The sequence below is a fragment of the Capra hircus genome, chromosome 2 (genome assembly GCF_001704415.2).
Source record: "Capra hircus breed San Clemente chromosome 2, ASM170441v1, whole genome shotgun sequence".
In the NCBI taxonomy this organism is placed as follows: Eukaryota; Metazoa; Chordata; class Mammalia; order Artiodactyla; family Bovidae; genus Capra; species Capra hircus.
In genome coordinates this window covers 14,930,849-14,946,646 of record NC_030809.1, presented here as the reverse complement: position 1 = coordinate 14,946,646, position 15,798 = coordinate 14,930,849, and the positions used below count along the sequence as shown (strand labels likewise).

Sequence of the window (15,798 nt, the reverse complement as noted above, 5' to 3'; positions counted from 1 at the left end):
CAGGACAACCACGCACCAGGCCCTCATCTCACCCCCTGGCCTGGACGATCGCAACTCCTCTAGGCCTCAGTTTCCACCTGTAAAATGGGCATCCCTAGAACGAGGTGGGCCAGAGGAGTCGGTGGCCGGGCGCTGGCCGGCACCCGAGGCCGGCGCAGGTGGGTGGGGCCAGCGCTGTGAATCAGCAGGGCGGGCCTTGGAAGGGCCGTCCAGCCGGTCGGACCGGCCCAGGATGTAAATGAGCCGCCTGGGCTCTCCCGGGGCCGGGTCGCCCGGGGGGTGACGGGAAGGGAGGCCGGCCGGGCGCCGGGAGCTCGGGGCTCCCGGCGGGAAGTGGGCGCGGTGCGGGCTCTGCAGGGCGCGCGGCGGCTGCGGCCCGGGATGGAGCCCCGCTGAAGCCGCCGCGTAGACGCGGCGCCGGAGCCAAGATGTGTCTGCGCCTGGGTGAGCGCCGGGGGTGGGGGTAGGGGTAGGGGTCGGGGGACGGCCCGGGAGGCCCGACCCCGCAAGCAAGTCCTCCCGCAGGGGCGGAGCACTGTAGTGGGCGCCCGGAATCCCCGCGGTCCAGGCCACCTTCTCTGCGGGTCACTTTCTGCTCTGGGCCTCAGTTTCCTCGCACTGAGCTGGCGAGAGGCGGGCTCTTGGTATCTTCCCGAGGTGGAGCCGCACCTTGCCCGCTTGCACTTTCCTTTCTTGCGGAGGAGGGACCCCCTAGATGGGAGGAAAGCAGCGCCCGCTCCCCAGAAGCCAGAGCGGAGGGAGGGGTATCCAGAGCCCAGGGAGTTCTGAGCCTGAGGCTGCCTGCCCTTGGCTCCCTTAGCCTCGCAAAGGGCTCCGGTTTCCCTACCCTCTGCTCCCTAGATCCAGACAGAGGAGTGAGACAGACGAGTCACTTCCTCTCACTGCCTGGACACAGTGATGCTGCTCGCGGGCACAGGACAGATCTGGGGAATCCCTACTGTCTAACCGAGAGAACTTTCCAGCTTCAGTTTCCTCATCTGTAAAGTGGTGAGGGTAGCACCCCCTCCTAGGACCTTCCTGAGCAGGACTGCCCCGAGACTCTGTCAGAGTGCTCCACGCACAGCCCCATGCTGGCACTCTGCCTCCGATTTGACCAAGTCTTGGTCGTGGGATCCTGTTGCTCATGAGCCCATTTGGTGTGTCTGGGTGGCTAGGGAGGTGGGTGGACCGGGTGAAGTGGGTCAGGCTCCTGGGACAAGGCTGCCATGCCCCTTCCTGTTTGACCAGCACTTAATCTTCATGACGCCATCCAGTCCTGCGGTAGCTGTCCTGCCCGTCTTCTGCCCTCTGCTTCTCCTAGATCTGGTATAGTTTCAGAGCGTCCTGCAGGCGTCTCAGAAACCTGCTAGGCCAACCCCTTCCCATTCTACCTCTGGAGAAAGAAACTGGGGCCCAGAAAGGAGAGAGGCTGGTGGGGGGTCATGAAGAGGGGCTGTGGCTGAGTAGCTCCAGCCCTCCCTGCTCCCTGGGGGCTTCCTCTTGGCATAGGGCCCCCAAGAACATCCACTTTAGGGATTCCTTCCTTCCTACCCACACTCCCTTCCTTTTTTCTTTCTTTCTTGCTGCAAAACCCCCATATATGAAACATGATCCAATCCTCCTTTCTGCCACCGATGGGGACATCGAGGTCTGGAAAGGGACTCAGAGGCGCCACAAGGAGCAGCTAAAGGAAGAAGAGGGGCTTGTTTAGTTCTAGGGCCCAGGCCAGTCTTTCGGTCTTGCTGAGCTGGCTAGAGTGAAGGGGCTGGTGGGTCCAGGGGCCATCATATGCAGAGCCAGGTACCACAGGGCACATTCCAGCTATCTGGAACAGCCGGGAGGAGGACTCCTTGGTCCTGGGAGGTGTGCAGATGGGAGCTGAGCAGCCACCTGTGGACACTCATAGGATTTGCATGTGATGTTCTTTTGACCCCAGCCTCCCCATCTTGCTGTGTCCCTGCCCAGTGCCCCTGCACCCAGGGTATGCCCTCCTTTCCTGTCTATCTTCTCATGGGGACCCTCTTTCCCCACTGGGAAACAAGGGTTATTCTTCCCATTCTGCAGATGGGGAAATGGAGACTCAGAAGCTTGAGTGAGCTGAGTCCCTACTGTGTGCCAGGTCCTATCCATCAAACTGAGTCCTGCATAGTACCTGATCCCTGCCCAGTGAACTGGGGGCTCCCTGGCATTTAGACCAGGGACCATCAAGCTATCTATGGTGCCTCAGGGCCTGGCATGGAACAGGCACTCAGTGAACACTGATGTAACAAATATATGGATGAAAAAAATCAGGGGATACAAAGCTTAGAGGATTATAGGTCTAGAGCTAGAGACCTGGGTTCAAATCCTGACTGTGCCACTCATGACCCTGAACACTAACAAAGACTATTACTCCTTATTATTAAGTACCACCTGTATGCTTTTCCAACCTTAGAGATCCAAGGACTCCCATGAAAGTAATGTGAACCCCCTTCCCTGATAAGGAAACTGAGACTCACAGAAGACAAGCTACTGGCCCCGAATCATCCAGAAATAGATTTAGAACCTAATGCCCATCACTCCTGCCAGGGCCTCAGTTTCCTCCTCTGCCCAGCGGAATGAGTCCCACCCATGGCCCTGATGTGGCTGTCCCTCCCAGGTGGCCTGAGCGTGGGTGACTTCCGGAAGGTACTGATGAAGACGGGGCTGGTGCTGGTCGTGCTGGGCCACGTGAGCTTCATCGCAGCCGCTCTCCTCCACGGCACCGTGCTGCGCTACGTGGCTGCCCCCAACGACGCTGTGGCTCTGCAGTACTGCGTGGTCGACATCCTCTCTGTCACTTCTGCCATCGTGGTATGTCCAGGCTGGGAGGATGACTGGCAGGAGGGGGCTGGCAGGGTCTTTGATGAGTCCCCACCCACAACCTGGGGTAGGCAGGCAGAGAGCCCTGAGCACTCACTCCTATTCCACCACTACCAACCAGACCAGTCACTCAAGCTCTGTTTGCCTCAGCTTCCTCATCTATAAAATGGGGATGGTAATTGCAGTAGGGAAATAGTCAAGGCAATGTTGGACAGAAGGAAGGAGCATCAGCTCAGCTTGGGAGTATTCACAGAGGTGGAGGCCCCTGAGGTGGGTCTTGATGGATGAATAGGAATTCAAAGATGATACGCTACAGTGACCATAACACGGACAGGAAGCCTGCTGGGGCCAGCAGGTAGGAAAGGAAACTGGGATGGCATTTCAAGTATAGAGGATGGCAGATGCAAGGTGTGGAGGTGGGAATGGATACGGTCTCCTCTGGAGACACTGAAAAAGCCAATTTGGCAGGAGCTTTAGCATTAGGCCTGGACTATCATAAAATGGGCTTCCCTGGTGGCTCAGACAGTAAAGAATCTGCCTGCAATGCAGGAGACCTGAGTTCGATCCCTGGATTGGGAAAATACCCTGAAGAAGAGAATAGCTACCACTCCTTCATAATGAAGCGAAAATGAAAGTGTTAGTCTCGTCAGTAGTGTCCGACTCTTTGTGACCCTGCAGATTGTAGCCTGACAGGTCCTCTGTCCATGAGATTCTCCAGGCAAGCATACTGGAGTGGGTTGCCATTCCCTTCTCCAGGGGATCTTCCCAACCCAGGGACTGAACCCAGGTCTCCGGAACTGCAGATTCTGCAGGCATAGCCATCAGGGAAGCCCCGGACTATAATACGTGCTCAGTAAATAGAAACCATGGTTATGACCGGATGTCAGTACCTGGTTGATGAACATAAGAATGAAGGGGTCTGGTATTCTCAAGTTCACAAAACCCTTTCCCAGCTGTCAGCAGCCTTTGGGGAACATGCTCACATCAGTGTCTGAGTTCCATCCCTGCCACCTCCTGGCTGCGGGACTTCTTTCTCCCTCTAAGCCTGCTCCCTCCCCTGCAAAGTGAAGCTCAGACAGCTTGCTGGCCCCAAGCCTTGGATAAGCGAGGATCAGAGGCCCCAGCAAGTAGAGGAGCCTCTGTCAGCGGGATAGAGCTAGGCTGTGCACCTAAGCGTAGTGTTGTTGTTGTATTTTGTTTCTCTGACCAGCCTTGTGAGGAAGGCAGTGAGCCCAGGGTTGAAGGTCCACCAGAGATGGGCTCTGGGGTGGACCACTTCAGCTGTGCTCTTATTTCCTCAAGTAATCCCCACAGCTCCCTGCAAGACAGGGCTGCTCTTATCCTCAATTTTACAGATGAGGAAACTGAGACTCAGGGATTCACTCAACCTCCTGCTGATACAAAGAAGCCACCCTAGTTGTGAAACAATGTGACCGACGCCAAAGTCAGTGTCATTCTGACCGTCAAATGAGCTCATTCTGCTGAGCAGGCTTAGTTCGCCCAGAGTCTGGGGCACTTACTTGTGTCTGCACAGCAAATTATAGGCATTACTGGGCCCTCCAGAGTCTAAGCGGCCTCATGCGGGTCCAGCCCTGGCCTGATAGAGTGAGGGGACTGAAGGAGGGAGTCTGGCTGAGTGGAACCCAAAAGATCCAGAAGGCAGCTGGTGGGCTTAATAGTGGAGCCGCCCTGCCTATTGGGACCAGGGCTGTTTAGGAAGGCCTGCAGGAGGAAGAACCCAAGCAGGTGAAGAGGCGCCGGAAGGGCGTTCCTGAGAAGGCGCTGTGTAGCTGGCATCAAGGCCAGGCCCTGCGTGGGTGTCCACATCCAGGGTGATGAGGGAAGAGCCTGGCCCAGGGTGGAGTTGAGAAACTGATGGGACAGGGCCAGGTCACTGAGAGCCTGGGAGCGTTCAGTGTACTCCTAGGGATTTGGAATTCTACTCCATAACGTGTCCTAGTCTATTTTAAAGTAACAGTGGTGGTGTTTTTTTAGTTCCTTGCCAGTCGAGTTACTTAGTTTCTTCCAAAACCTTTTCCACTCCAGGGAGACATGTCATGTGTATCTGGTGACATGGCTCTACGACCCTTGGGATATGGAGGTTTGAGAAACATAGCTGTAGGCAGTGGGGAGTCAGGGAAGGTTGTAGGCAGGGAGTGACTGTGTTTTAGAAGCGTCACTTCGGGGCTGGAGCATGAAGAGACAGCGCCCCTGAACAGATGAAGTGAGATCAAAGCTAAGCAGGGGGTAAGGGTTTGAAGGGCTGGAGTGGGCGATGATGGACTCTTTATTGGAGAGCGGCCGGCCCCCCTGCCCATTCTCCCCCAGAGAGGAGAGGGAGCAGAGCTGACCTGAGTCTCCCCCACAGGTCATCACCTCAGGCATTGCAGTCATTGTGCTCTCACGCTACCTCCCCAGCATCCCCCTGGTACGTGGTGCCTCCTGGGATGGGTCTGCGGGGGCTGGGACAGCAGCTCCCTCTAAGGGTCTGGCCTGCTTGAAGGGCGTAACCCCACGGGGGCTAGAGCTGCCCAGGGGGCCAGGCCTGATGTCCACTGACCAGTGGTCTTCTCCATCTAGCGCTGGACAGTGTTTAGCTTGAGTGTGGCCTGTGCCCTTCTCTCTCTGACCTGTGCTCTCGGCCTCTTGGCTTCGATCGCCGTGACCTTTGCCACCCAGGGCCGGGCACTGCTGGCTGCCTGCACTTTTGGGGGCCCCGAACGCCTGGCACTGGCACCTGACTGTCCCTTCGACCCTACACGCATTTACGTAAGTGCTTAGGCCTGGGCTGGGGGAAGGGAAGGGGGTAACCAGGGGCTCATCAGAGGTGGGAAGGGTCCTTGGAGTCCCGCCCTTCACTCCCCAACCCCAGGTGACCATCTCTGCCCCTCCCCCCCCCTCGCAGAGCTCCAGCCTGTGTCTCTGGGGCATCTCGTTACTGTTCTGTGTGGCAGAGAGTGTGTTTGCTGTCCGCAGCGCCCAGCTCGCCCACCAGGTGCTGGAACTGAGGCCCTGGTTGGGGAAAAGCAGCCATCGCGTGGTAAGGCATGCTACCCAGCGCTCCCCTCAAGCCCTAAAAATCCCCCCATATCCCTTGGGAGCCCCTGCTGGGGGCTCAGGCTGATCTGCCCCCACCACTCTGTAAAGGGCCCTTACCTTGAAAACTGGGGCAACAGTCTTCTCCCCCAGGACAAAAGGGAGAACACAGAGGCTCGGAGAACTCAGCTCTCCCAGGTAAGTCACACAGCTGACACTTGGCTCTCCTGAGCCCCAGGATGAGTCTTAAGCAGGAGGAGAGGTATCTGGACTGGAACTGGGGGCACTGCAGGCATATGGCCTCACTCTTGCATAGTAGAGAGTAATGGTATCCTTTCACCCCAAAGATCCTCCCAGGCCTCCCCTCCTCCCACTTCTTGGATGTCCCAGTGGGCCTGGCAGCCTCTGGTGTCTCCACAGATGCAGGAGAGTCCAGAGCCCGTGGAGGACCTTGACCTGCCAAGCCGCGCTAGCTCCGGGCCCATGACCCTCTGACAGCTGATGCCTCATCCAGGCCCCGTAGCCACTGGGGCCCTGCAACCAAGTCCACACTGCGATCAGGCCAGTATTCCTGGAGCCAGCCAAGAGGGCTCAATGGCCACTCCAGGACCTGGGGGAGGTTTTCACCCCTCTCCTCTGGCCACCCAGCCCGCTGCACTGAAAGGAGACTTTATTCTGAAGTCATTAAAAAGAACAGAGATGCTCCATGTGGGCGCATGCAGCGGGGGAGGGTACGGCCAGGGGGGGTCTGTTCTTCTTTTCCATACAGGACGCTTTGAGGTGGGGGGTGGGGCGCTCCAGTTGTGTCTGCCTGTCTGTCTGCGGGTCTGCGTGTGTATCTGAGGGATACAAAGAGGGGTCCGTGGGTTTGTGTTCATCACAATGCCAAAACGCAGGCGTGGGATCCTGGGCCTCACAGCTGGAGGGCTGGAAACGGGAGGTTTCCCTCTTGCACCTGGGCCTCCAGGCCAGCAAGGGCAGGAGCAGGCGGGGTTAAGGCCCTCCTGCCAGGAAGGATGGCTCAAAGATGGTTTCTCCTCAAGCCTCTAGGCCTCTGGAATCCTTCTCTCCCCTCCAAATAAAAAGACAAGCTCCTTACATGGGTGTGATTCCCAGCTCCACCAAGGCTGAGATCTACAAGGGTGGGGGTGGAGGTGGGGGAGCTTGCCCCATGGTTAGGGGAGGGAAGTCTGGCCTCATGGCTGGGGGGTGGGGGCTACAGGGGAGGGGAGAGTGGCTTAAGTCCGCATATCTAGGTAAGGGAGGGCTGACTCTGAGGGGCAGACCAGGCCAGAACCCTTGTCTCAATCATTGCGTAAGGCTGATAATTGCCTCTTGGATGGATGGGGTGGGGCGGTGGGGTGAGGGTGCTAACCACTTGCTGGCTTGGGCCTTGGGGGGACAGCAGGTTCCATTCCCTATAGGCTTCCCCCACTAAGAGTGCAGACCCTGGGGGTGGCCATCTGCCCCCCAGCTTGGATAGACACAAGGGCGAGGAAGCTGAGAGCCGGGAGAGGGTCGGTGAAGGCAGGGACGGGAAACCTGGCTCCTCTCGCTCAGAACTGGGAGGCGCTGCTGGGGTCGCACTGCAGCAGACGCACGATGGACGGGTCGCTTTTGGCCCCGCGGATGAACTCCTCCAGGGACAGCTTGCCTGCGGGGCGAGGAGGGGGGCAATGATGGGGGGAGAAGGCAACAGCAGCTAAGGGTGGCCGAGCAGAGCTGCGGCATAGGAAGGGGGAGTGGTGTCCGCCGCGCCCGCCCCTGCCTCCTCACCGTCGTTGTTTGTGTCCATTTGGCGGAAGATTTTCTCGGTCCTCTTTTCCGGGGTCGACTCGTCCTCCGGCATCTTCATTACGGACGAAACCATCTTGTAAATGGCCTGGGGGGCGGGTGGGGAAGGCAGAGCGTGAGGGGAGCCTGCTTGAGCCCTCCACCCCCAACTATGTCCAAAAACGCCCGTAGGTGCGCTGACGATCACCGCTCCGAACGAAGTGAGACGAAGAGGGGCCGGCGGAGGTGTGGGGAGCTGGGGAGTTCTGGAAGGAGTGTCCGGGAAGGCTTCCCGGAAGAGGGGGCTCTTGGAGCGGTCGGTCCCTGACCAAGTTCCTCTGGAGCGTTCGGTGGGAAACGAATTGCTGGCAGAGGAATTTTCATGCACAGAGGCCTCGCAGAGGGAAGCTCTGAGTGGGCACTGGGGCTGGCTGAAAGCAGGGAGTCAGGAGAGATGTTGGAGGACATCGGGGCCCAGATGGCGAAGGGTCCGGGACTCCCAACTAAGGAGTTTGTGCCAGACGCCGAAGGTTCCCAGTTAAGCACCAGGTTAGAAGAGCCGCTTCTCAGAAACCGGGACTCCGAGTGGCCAGCCCTCGATGGTCGACAGGGAGCGCTGGGCAGGAGTGGGTGGCATTGGACTGCGACGCCACTGTGGCCGGCAGGGGGCGCAGGGCCGCCCTAAGGGCTGGAGGGCGGGAAGCAACTAGGTCCACAGGGGGCGGGGCATGTTATGCAAATAAACGCACGGATCATCAGTCGGGGCGGGGACCGCCTGGGCTGTGGCTGGGCGGAGGACCGCAGCCGCCAGGTGCAGGAGCTACGGAGGCGACTGGAAGGGGAGGTTTTGCGCTAAATGTACACAGAGCTCGTAGGACTTGGCCTGTGGGCTGGGTCCCGCAGTCCCGGAGCTCAGGGACCCAGATTGGTCACCTCAGTCTGCCAGCTTGTTGCTACTGACACCTCCTCCGAGAAGCCTTCCTTCTTCTCCCAGACCATAAACTTCCCTAGCTTCAGATCCAGCTTTGGCCTCCGCTGTGGTCTCTTCCGGCCTCTCTCGGGTCTGTTCCCAGGGCCACCTCTGAGAGCTCTTTCCAAACACAGATCTCCACTGCCACGTCCCCAGCCCAGGGCCGCCCCCTCGTTCCCGTGATACACAGGCCTCCCTCCAGGCCTGCCGTGCACCCAGCTCCTTCTGGAGGCTGCCCCACGCTCCTTCTGCTGCCTCCCACTCCTCCTTGGGGCTCAGCTTACATGGTGCTTTCTTAGGGAGGCCTTCTCTGATGCAGGCTGGGTCAGGGCCCATATGCTGCCCTACCACCTCCATTGGGGACCCCTCTCCAGAAGTAATTTTATGCCTTTGCTCCTTGCCCACAGCATACAGATAAGAACAAAGTACCCAGACCTGCTGAATTTAGCAGGGTGCCTGGCATCTGGCAGGGACTCCCCTGTTTAAAAGACACTGGCACCTCCCACTGCCCTGTTACCAAGTCCAAACATTAGTCCCTTGGCATTCAAGGCACTTCACACTCTGGTCCCTGCTCTCCACCATCCGGCTTCCCCTAGTAGATGATTTTGCCATATCCAAATACCCCTCCACCTTTCAGGTTTTATAGCCTCTGCCTGGAACAATAATACTAGCTACCATATACAGACACCCACTGTGTGCAAGGTACTTTTACATACATTATTCTCACCCTTGCAATAGCCCTGAAAAGCAGGTACTGAGATCCCCATTTTCCAGACAAGAAATGGAGGCTCAGAAAGGAAACTGACGGCAGAGACCAGATTAGAACCCCCTCCCTCTTAGTCATTGGATAGATGGTTTTCGAGTGCTAACGACCCCTCCAAACAGGGTGTCTGAAGTAAGGTTGACCAGGAATAGCATCTTGGTTCCACTAATCACTTGCTCTGTAGCCTTGGACAAGTATATAACCTCAGTTTCCTCATCTGTAAAACAGGGAGTAATCATATCTCCCTCATTTGTACCGTCCAGAGTATTAAATGAGATAATATATATAGTTGGCTACAGTAAGTGGTCAGTAAACAGCAGCTTATACTATAATCATTACTCATCCACCGCATCCTCAGGTCTTCCCTGCCCTTCACTCCCCTGGACTCTCATATGTCACCTTCGTACCCCTGTCACTGAGCTGGTCAGTGTGGCCTGCACAGTTGTCTCTCCCAGCAGAACGGGAGCTCCAAGAGACTGAGGCAAGGTCTCTTCCCCTCTAGTATGCCCACCACCTGGCTCAGGGCTGGGTCCTGAGAAGGACTGAGTGAGTAACTTAGAGAGTGACTGCTCCCCTGTGACTGGCCTTCTCCTGGGCTTCCTAATTAATTGTCTGGAATTACTGCTCACTCATTGTTTCACTGGAGCCAACCTGTAATTAATCAGTCACTAGGGTTTGCAGAGTTCTGTCTGCACTGGCTGTCTGGGGCCCCTGGGCTGCTGTAAAAGAAACCAGGGTCTGTCTAAATAGCAGAGGCCAGTCTGGATGGGATCCTGAGGATGTCCAGAGAATGGTGCTGGCTTGACCAATGCCCTGGGCTTGGAGCTTCCAGCAAGGCTGACATTTACCAGTGTACACCAGTGCAACCACACTCTGTGGCCGAACATGGACATTCATGTGGATTGGTTGGTATTGAGCTGCTACCCAGTCCCTGAGAGATTGTCCGTCACCCTGGCTACCCCAGCCCTTCCACCAGGACCCCGAGAACTCCCCATTGTTCATCAGCTAGAGAGTTATTGCCTGGCCCAGGGGAGTTACTTACAATCATTAAGGCTTTTCCCTAGTAATAGACATAGGGAAGACACCACATCCCAAGGTAGCCCATCCTATTCTAGCTGGAGAGAGCAGACCCAGAAGCCAAAGTCAAGAGTCCAATAGAGGCTGGACAAGTTGGGAGGGGGCCAGTCAGCAGTGCTGAGGGACCAGAAGGGAAGGGATTCAGAGAGACAGAAGGAAAAGGAACAAGAGCCTGTATAAAGTAGTGCATTCTGAGGATGTCGGAAAGGCCATTCCGGCTGGAGTGAAGAGTGTGCAGAAGAGAAAACACCAACTGACAATTACTAATGTTTACTGAGAGCCAGATATCTGCCGGGCCCTCTGCTAGCGTTCCCACCTTGCTTTATACCCACAATAGCCTTGGGAGTAGGGGTTAACACCCTCACTTTACAGGTGAAGAAACAGAGGCTCATAAAGTGAACAAGGAATTGACTAGGTAAAATAGAACCAGATCTCTGATGGACCTCAACGTCCTGAGGGGATGGGCGCTCTAGAAGATTTTTGACATAAAGCTAACATGCTATACTTAAATTTGTACTAAGATAGGACATTCCTGCTGCTGCTGCTGCTGCTGCTGCTAAGTCACATCAGTCGTGTCCGACTCTGTGTGACCTCAGAGATGGCAACCCACCAGGCTCCTCTGTCCCTGGGATTCTCCAGGCAAGAACACTGGAGTGGGTTGCCATTTCCTCCTCCAATGCATGAAAATGAAAAGTGAAAGTGAAGTCGCTCAGTTGTGCGACTCTTAGCGACCCCATGGACTGCAGCCTACCAGGCTCCTCCGTCCATGGGATTTTCTAGGCAAGAGTACTGGAGTGGGGTGCCATTGCCTTCTCCTAGGACATTCCTAACAGGTCCTTAAGTCGCCCTGTGAGATATGCCTAGCCATCCCCATTTAAAGAGGCAGCTCTGAGTGTTGGCCAATTTGAACCTGACTCCACTTATATGCTGTGTGATGTTAGGCAAGCCACTTCACCTCTCTGAGCCTCATGGGGTTGTTGTAAAGATGTACTGAGCTTATGAGTATAAGGATTTCACTCAGTACTAGACTCTTAGTGGGCTCTCAATCAATTAGTTGGAAGATGGCTGGGTATCCAGATGGAATGTAGGCGACCGAGCCAGGTGGCCCATTCACAGTCCGTGTGATCTCAAGCAAATGTCTTTACCTCTCTGAGCATCCGTTTCCTCCTGAGTAAGTTGGGATCAATGAAACACAACTGGCCTGTACTTTGTAGAAATGTCAAGTCTTAAAAGACAAAGGAAGGCTGAGGAACTCTTACAGATTAAAGTGGCCTAAAGAGATAGGATGACTAAATGCAATGTGTGATCTTGGGGCAGAGGAAAAAAATGCTATAAAGAACATTATTGAGATAGCTGGCAGAATTCAATGTGGTCTGTAAGTTAGATAATAACATTGTTTCTATGTTAAACATCCTGACTTTGATAATCATATTATGGGTTATGTAAGAGAATGTCCTTGTTCTTAGGAAATCTATCCTGATGTATTCAGGGGTAGAGGGTCATGTTTAGAACAACAGAACATCTCTCTCTCTCATACACACACACACATAATGATAAAGCACATGTGATAAAATGTTCATTGGTGAAGTTGGATAAAGGGTAAAATTTTCCCAACTTTTCTTTAAATTGGAAATTACTTCCTATTAAAAACTTTAAAAAATAGGCTATAAGAAGAGCACCTGCCACTCGCCTACCCACAAGGACTGTCGGGAGGGTAAAGAGGGCTGGCGGGTGCAAGCTGCTGGGACCTGCGCCTGGCATTCTGAGGGGTCCAGGGACCCACCTGCACGATCTCCAGCATCTCCTCGCGGCTGATGTAGCCGTTGCCGTCCAAGTCATACATGCTGAAGGCCCACATGAGCTTCTGCTCCAGGCGGCCCCGCGAGGTCACGCTCAGCGCGATGATGAACTCCCGGAAGTCGATGGTGCCGTCGCTGTTGGTGTCGAAGGTGCGGAAGACATGCTCCGCAAACTTGGAGGCGTCACCGTAGGGGAAGAAGTTGGCATAGATCTTCTTGAACTCGTCCACGTTGAGGATGCCTGTGGGGCAGTCCTTGAGGAAGCCCTTGTACCACTCCTGCAGCTCCAGCTCGGAGAACTCTGTGTTCTCCCGCAGGTCCTGCAGCATCTCTGGCCGCAGCTTGCTGTTTTGCTTGCCCATAGCCACCGAGCCAAGTCCCACCTGGGTCCCCCAGGGGGGTAAAAGGACAAAGAGGAGCAGTCAGGCCCTCCTGGCCCTTTGACAACACTCCAAGAAAACCCCAAGCCACCCCAGGCTCTCCTTTGACCCGGTGAGAGACAGAGGAGCTGGCCCAAGATTGCACAGCCTGCCAAGCACCCTGCCACTCTGTCAGCCCCACACCATTTCCCCAGACCTATTTCTGCAGGGAACAGACCCGGAGAGAGAGGAAGAGAAGGGGCTCACCTTTACTGAAGCCCTTCTCAGTGCCAGCTACCAAGCCTTCCCAGGAGTACACCACTTCGCCCTCACAAAGTGAAGCCTAGCGATTAGCCCATTTTACAGATGAAAAGGTAGGCTCAAGGAAGTGAGGTGACCTGGTTCAGGTCACACAGCCATGGAGACACACTGCTAACTCCCAGAGTTGCCAGCCAGGTGCAAAAAGGCCCTCTGGTCTTCCTCCCTCCTGCCCACTGCCCCCGTACGGCATCACATACACCTGCTCACATAAAATACACCTGCAACCCAAACACTGACCTGTTCTCCCTCCCACACATGTGTGCTTGACAAGAGGCAGAACAAGATAGGTATTAGCCTGAGCTCCAGAGCCGGACCACGTGGGTTAGAATTCCAGCTCTGCTTCTTACCACCTATGTGACCTTGAGCAAGTTCCTTAAACTGTGCCTTGTCTGTGAAGTGGGGGTAATAGTACCTACCTCATTATTGTTGTGAGGATTAAATTAGTTAATACATATGAAGAACTTAGATGCCTGCACATATAAGTGCTACCTAAGTGTTAAACAAATAAAAGAGATTTACAGGTATCCAGATGCCAACAATAAACAAATGAATACATACTGATGTCTATTATGCCAAACAGCTCACCAAATCCACACAGATTCCCCTGCCACTCACATGCCAGCACTCAGCGCACACACACCCAGGGTCACCATGCCTCCACACACAGAAACATTCCCTCTGCTCCACAGCTCATACGTACTGACACAGCACCACACACACACAACTCCCATACCCTGTGCATCAAGACACACCAGCCCACGACCCCACATGTCTCATGAATGCATCATAAGCCAGCTCCCATGCCGACAACCATCACATGGCCAGCTGCACGTGGGACCCTCAGACACCCTTGCCATCTTTCTTCCTTTACCCAGGGTGCCAGGTGCCAGGAGAGGGAGCTGCAACCCTTCTCAGACCTGTGAAGGTCCCCTCTTCCAGGGAGACCCCTAGCCAGTCAACCATCCCCCAACATTTAACCTTTCATCCAGTTCAGAAAGGCTCCCTCAGTGCAAGAGGTTAGACTGTGGAGGGCTAAGGGGAAGGTATTGGAGAGGAGGCAGCCAGGCAGTTCTGGGCAGGGATGTAGGGGTGTATGCAGGTGAATCTCATCACCCCCGCCCCCCTGCAGCCTGGGGCTGTGAGATAGAGCAGGGGGGAGGGGGATTCCTTGTGCGTGCATGTGCACTTATGTATGAGCGTGTGTGAGTGCGTGTGCTCACGCATGCATGTCTGTCCCTGGCTTCTGCATTGCATTTGTCTGCCTGCATGTTTCAGTTCATATCTGTGCCAGTGCATATATGTACATGTGACAAGGTGTGCACCATCACAGTGTGAGGAGGATGTGCCTGTGTGGCCATTTGGAGGACCTATGTGTGTCCTCAGCAGTGTGTCACACGCATGTTTCTGTAAGTTGGTGGCCCTCTTTTCTAAATCAACCTTTCCTGCCCCAGGCTGTGGACCCACTGAACAAGTGTGTGGGAGGACACTGAGGAAATGCCGGGGGCCAGGGCGGCCGAGTGTGTCCCTTGGTCCCCTCCTCAAGGTCCAAGGAACTGGGTCATCTGGGCGGGGGCAGAGAGATGCGCTGGGCAGGAAAGGTCTTCCAGTGCCCCCTCCTCCCTGCCACCCTCAGAGTTGCCCCCCTCCCAGTTGGAAGACTTGGAAACGAGGGTGGCAGAAGGTTCTGCGGTCTCCGCGAAGACCCCGGTCCCCAAAATGGGAAGGACCTAAGCTGAGTCTAAGAAACCCGCCTCGGAGACCCTCTCCAAACCTCTCCCCAGTTCTCGCCCTGGCCCTCGCCTCAATCCTTTCAGCTCTGGGAGAGCGCCGGGCGCGTGGTCCCTCCTAGAGGGGGCGTCCCGAGGCGGCCGAAACGCAGCTCCCAGGCTGGCCACTCGGTGGTCAGGACCCTGGAGAGCGCCGCGTGTTTCCCTGGGGCAGCCCCACTCCCTGGGTCCCCGGAGGGAAAATTCCTGGGAGGTCCGGGAGCGGCAGGATTGGGGAGTCCAGGACGTGGGCCCCCGCCTCCGGGATGCCCCCTCCTCGCACCCTCTAGCCCCGGCCGAGCGGCCCCCACTCACCCAGCGACGCGGAGACACCGACTGCGCAGGGAAGGCGGCGCTGCTGCGGCGCGCGGCGGCAGAGGCGGCCGGAGGGGCGGGCGGGGGGCGGGGGGCGGGCCTGCGAGGGAGACGCCCCGCAGCGCTCGCCCCGGGCCCCTCCCCTGGGGGGGTCCCCGTTCCTCCCCTTTCCCTCCAGCCCTGAGAGCGCAGGCAGCATTGGTTTAGGCTCCGCCCCCGCCCTGCGGGGGAGAGGGAAGGGGGCGCCCTCTCGAGGAAGCACCCGGCCGGGGGACGAAGACAAGAGGTCTCCATCTCAGCATCTGGACTCAGGTAGCCTGAATAGGGTGGGGATTGCGGGGAACTGGGGAGTGGGGCGGGTGGTCAGTGCCCGGAGACCTCTTTCTTAAGCTGAGAACAAGCCCCGACAGCCCCGCCCCTTGCCTCCCGGGTCCCTACCTGGCGTCCCTCTGAGGACGGAATTCGGATCCTGGGCGGTTCGTTAGGTACTCTCCCTGCCCCTAATCCTCAACTCCGGAACTAACGGAGCTCTTCAGAGAAGGGGCAGCGCCCACTCCTCCAGTCTTTGAGGTCTGGGTCGGGGGGTGGAGTGGGGAGGCGGGAGCAGACACGCCCCCTACCTCACCTCTGCCATTTCCTGTCTGCCACACCCGATCTCCTGCCCAGGACCCCTTCAGAATGAATCCCACCTCCTAACATCGATCTAAATTGCCCTTCCCATTTCCCCCCGACTCTAATCAAGAAATCCTCTTGCTCCCTCCCCAGCCAGTGCCTGCAC

General features: G+C 56.4%; 2 protein-coding genes across 5 annotated transcripts; one reads left to right on the top strand and one right to left on the bottom strand.

Moving 5' to 3' along the window:
• Positions 255–6,975, top strand: TMEM54 (transmembrane protein 54). Of its 4 annotated transcripts, XM_018058059.1 has the most exons (7): positions 255–444; positions 2,639–2,832; positions 5,210–5,269; positions 5,422–5,610; positions 5,747–5,881; positions 5,989–6,075; positions 6,298–6,975. In XM_018058059.1, exons 1-7 carry the CDS (start codon positions 429–431, stop codon positions 6,370–6,372), a joined length of 756 nt encoding a protein of 251 aa, XP_017913548.1. In that variant the 5' UTR covers positions 255–428; the 3' UTR covers positions 6,373–6,975. The 4 variants fall into 4 exon arrangements, with proteins under 4 accessions (XP_017913548.1, XP_017913549.1, XP_017913550.1 ...); XM_018058060.1 differs by lacking the exon at positions 5,210–5,269; XM_018058061.1 differs by lacking the exon at positions 5,989–6,075.
• HPCA (hippocalcin) lies at positions 6,531–15,114 on the bottom strand. The gene is made up of 4 exons (XM_018058066.1): positions 15,021–15,114; positions 12,244–12,642; positions 7,654–7,759; positions 6,531–7,531 (listed from the first exon to the last, which is right to left on the bottom strand). The coding sequence occupies exons 2-4, from the start codon at positions 12,619–12,621 to the stop codon at positions 7,434–7,436; spliced, it is 582 nt and encodes a 193-aa protein (XP_017913555.1). The 5' UTR covers positions 12,622–12,642; positions 15,021–15,114; the 3' UTR covers positions 6,531–7,433.

Bases quoted from the DNA above. Each gene is read 5' to 3' on its own strand.
- TMEM54 (XM_018058059.1), top strand. The intron at 2,833-5,209 runs GTATGTCCAGGC...TCTCCCCCACAG, and splicing joins CTGTCACTTCTGCCATCGTG to GTCATCACCTCAGGCATTGC. The intron at 5,270-5,421 runs GTACGTGGTGCC...TTCTCCATCTAG, and splicing joins ACCTCCCCAGCATCCCCCTG to CGCTGGACAGTGTTTAGCTT.
- HPCA (XM_018058066.1), bottom strand. From the start codon at position 12,621: ATGGGCAAGCAAAACAGCAAGCTGCGGCCAGAGATGCTGCAGGACCTG. The intron at 7,760-12,243 runs GTGGGTCCCTGG...CCCGCCCCCCAG, and splicing joins AGATGCTGGAGATCGTGCAG to GCCATTTACAAGATGGTTTC. The intron at 7,532-7,653 runs GTGAGGAGGCAG...CTCGCCCCGCAG, and splicing joins AATGGACACAAACAACGACG to GCAAGCTGTCCCTGGAGGAG.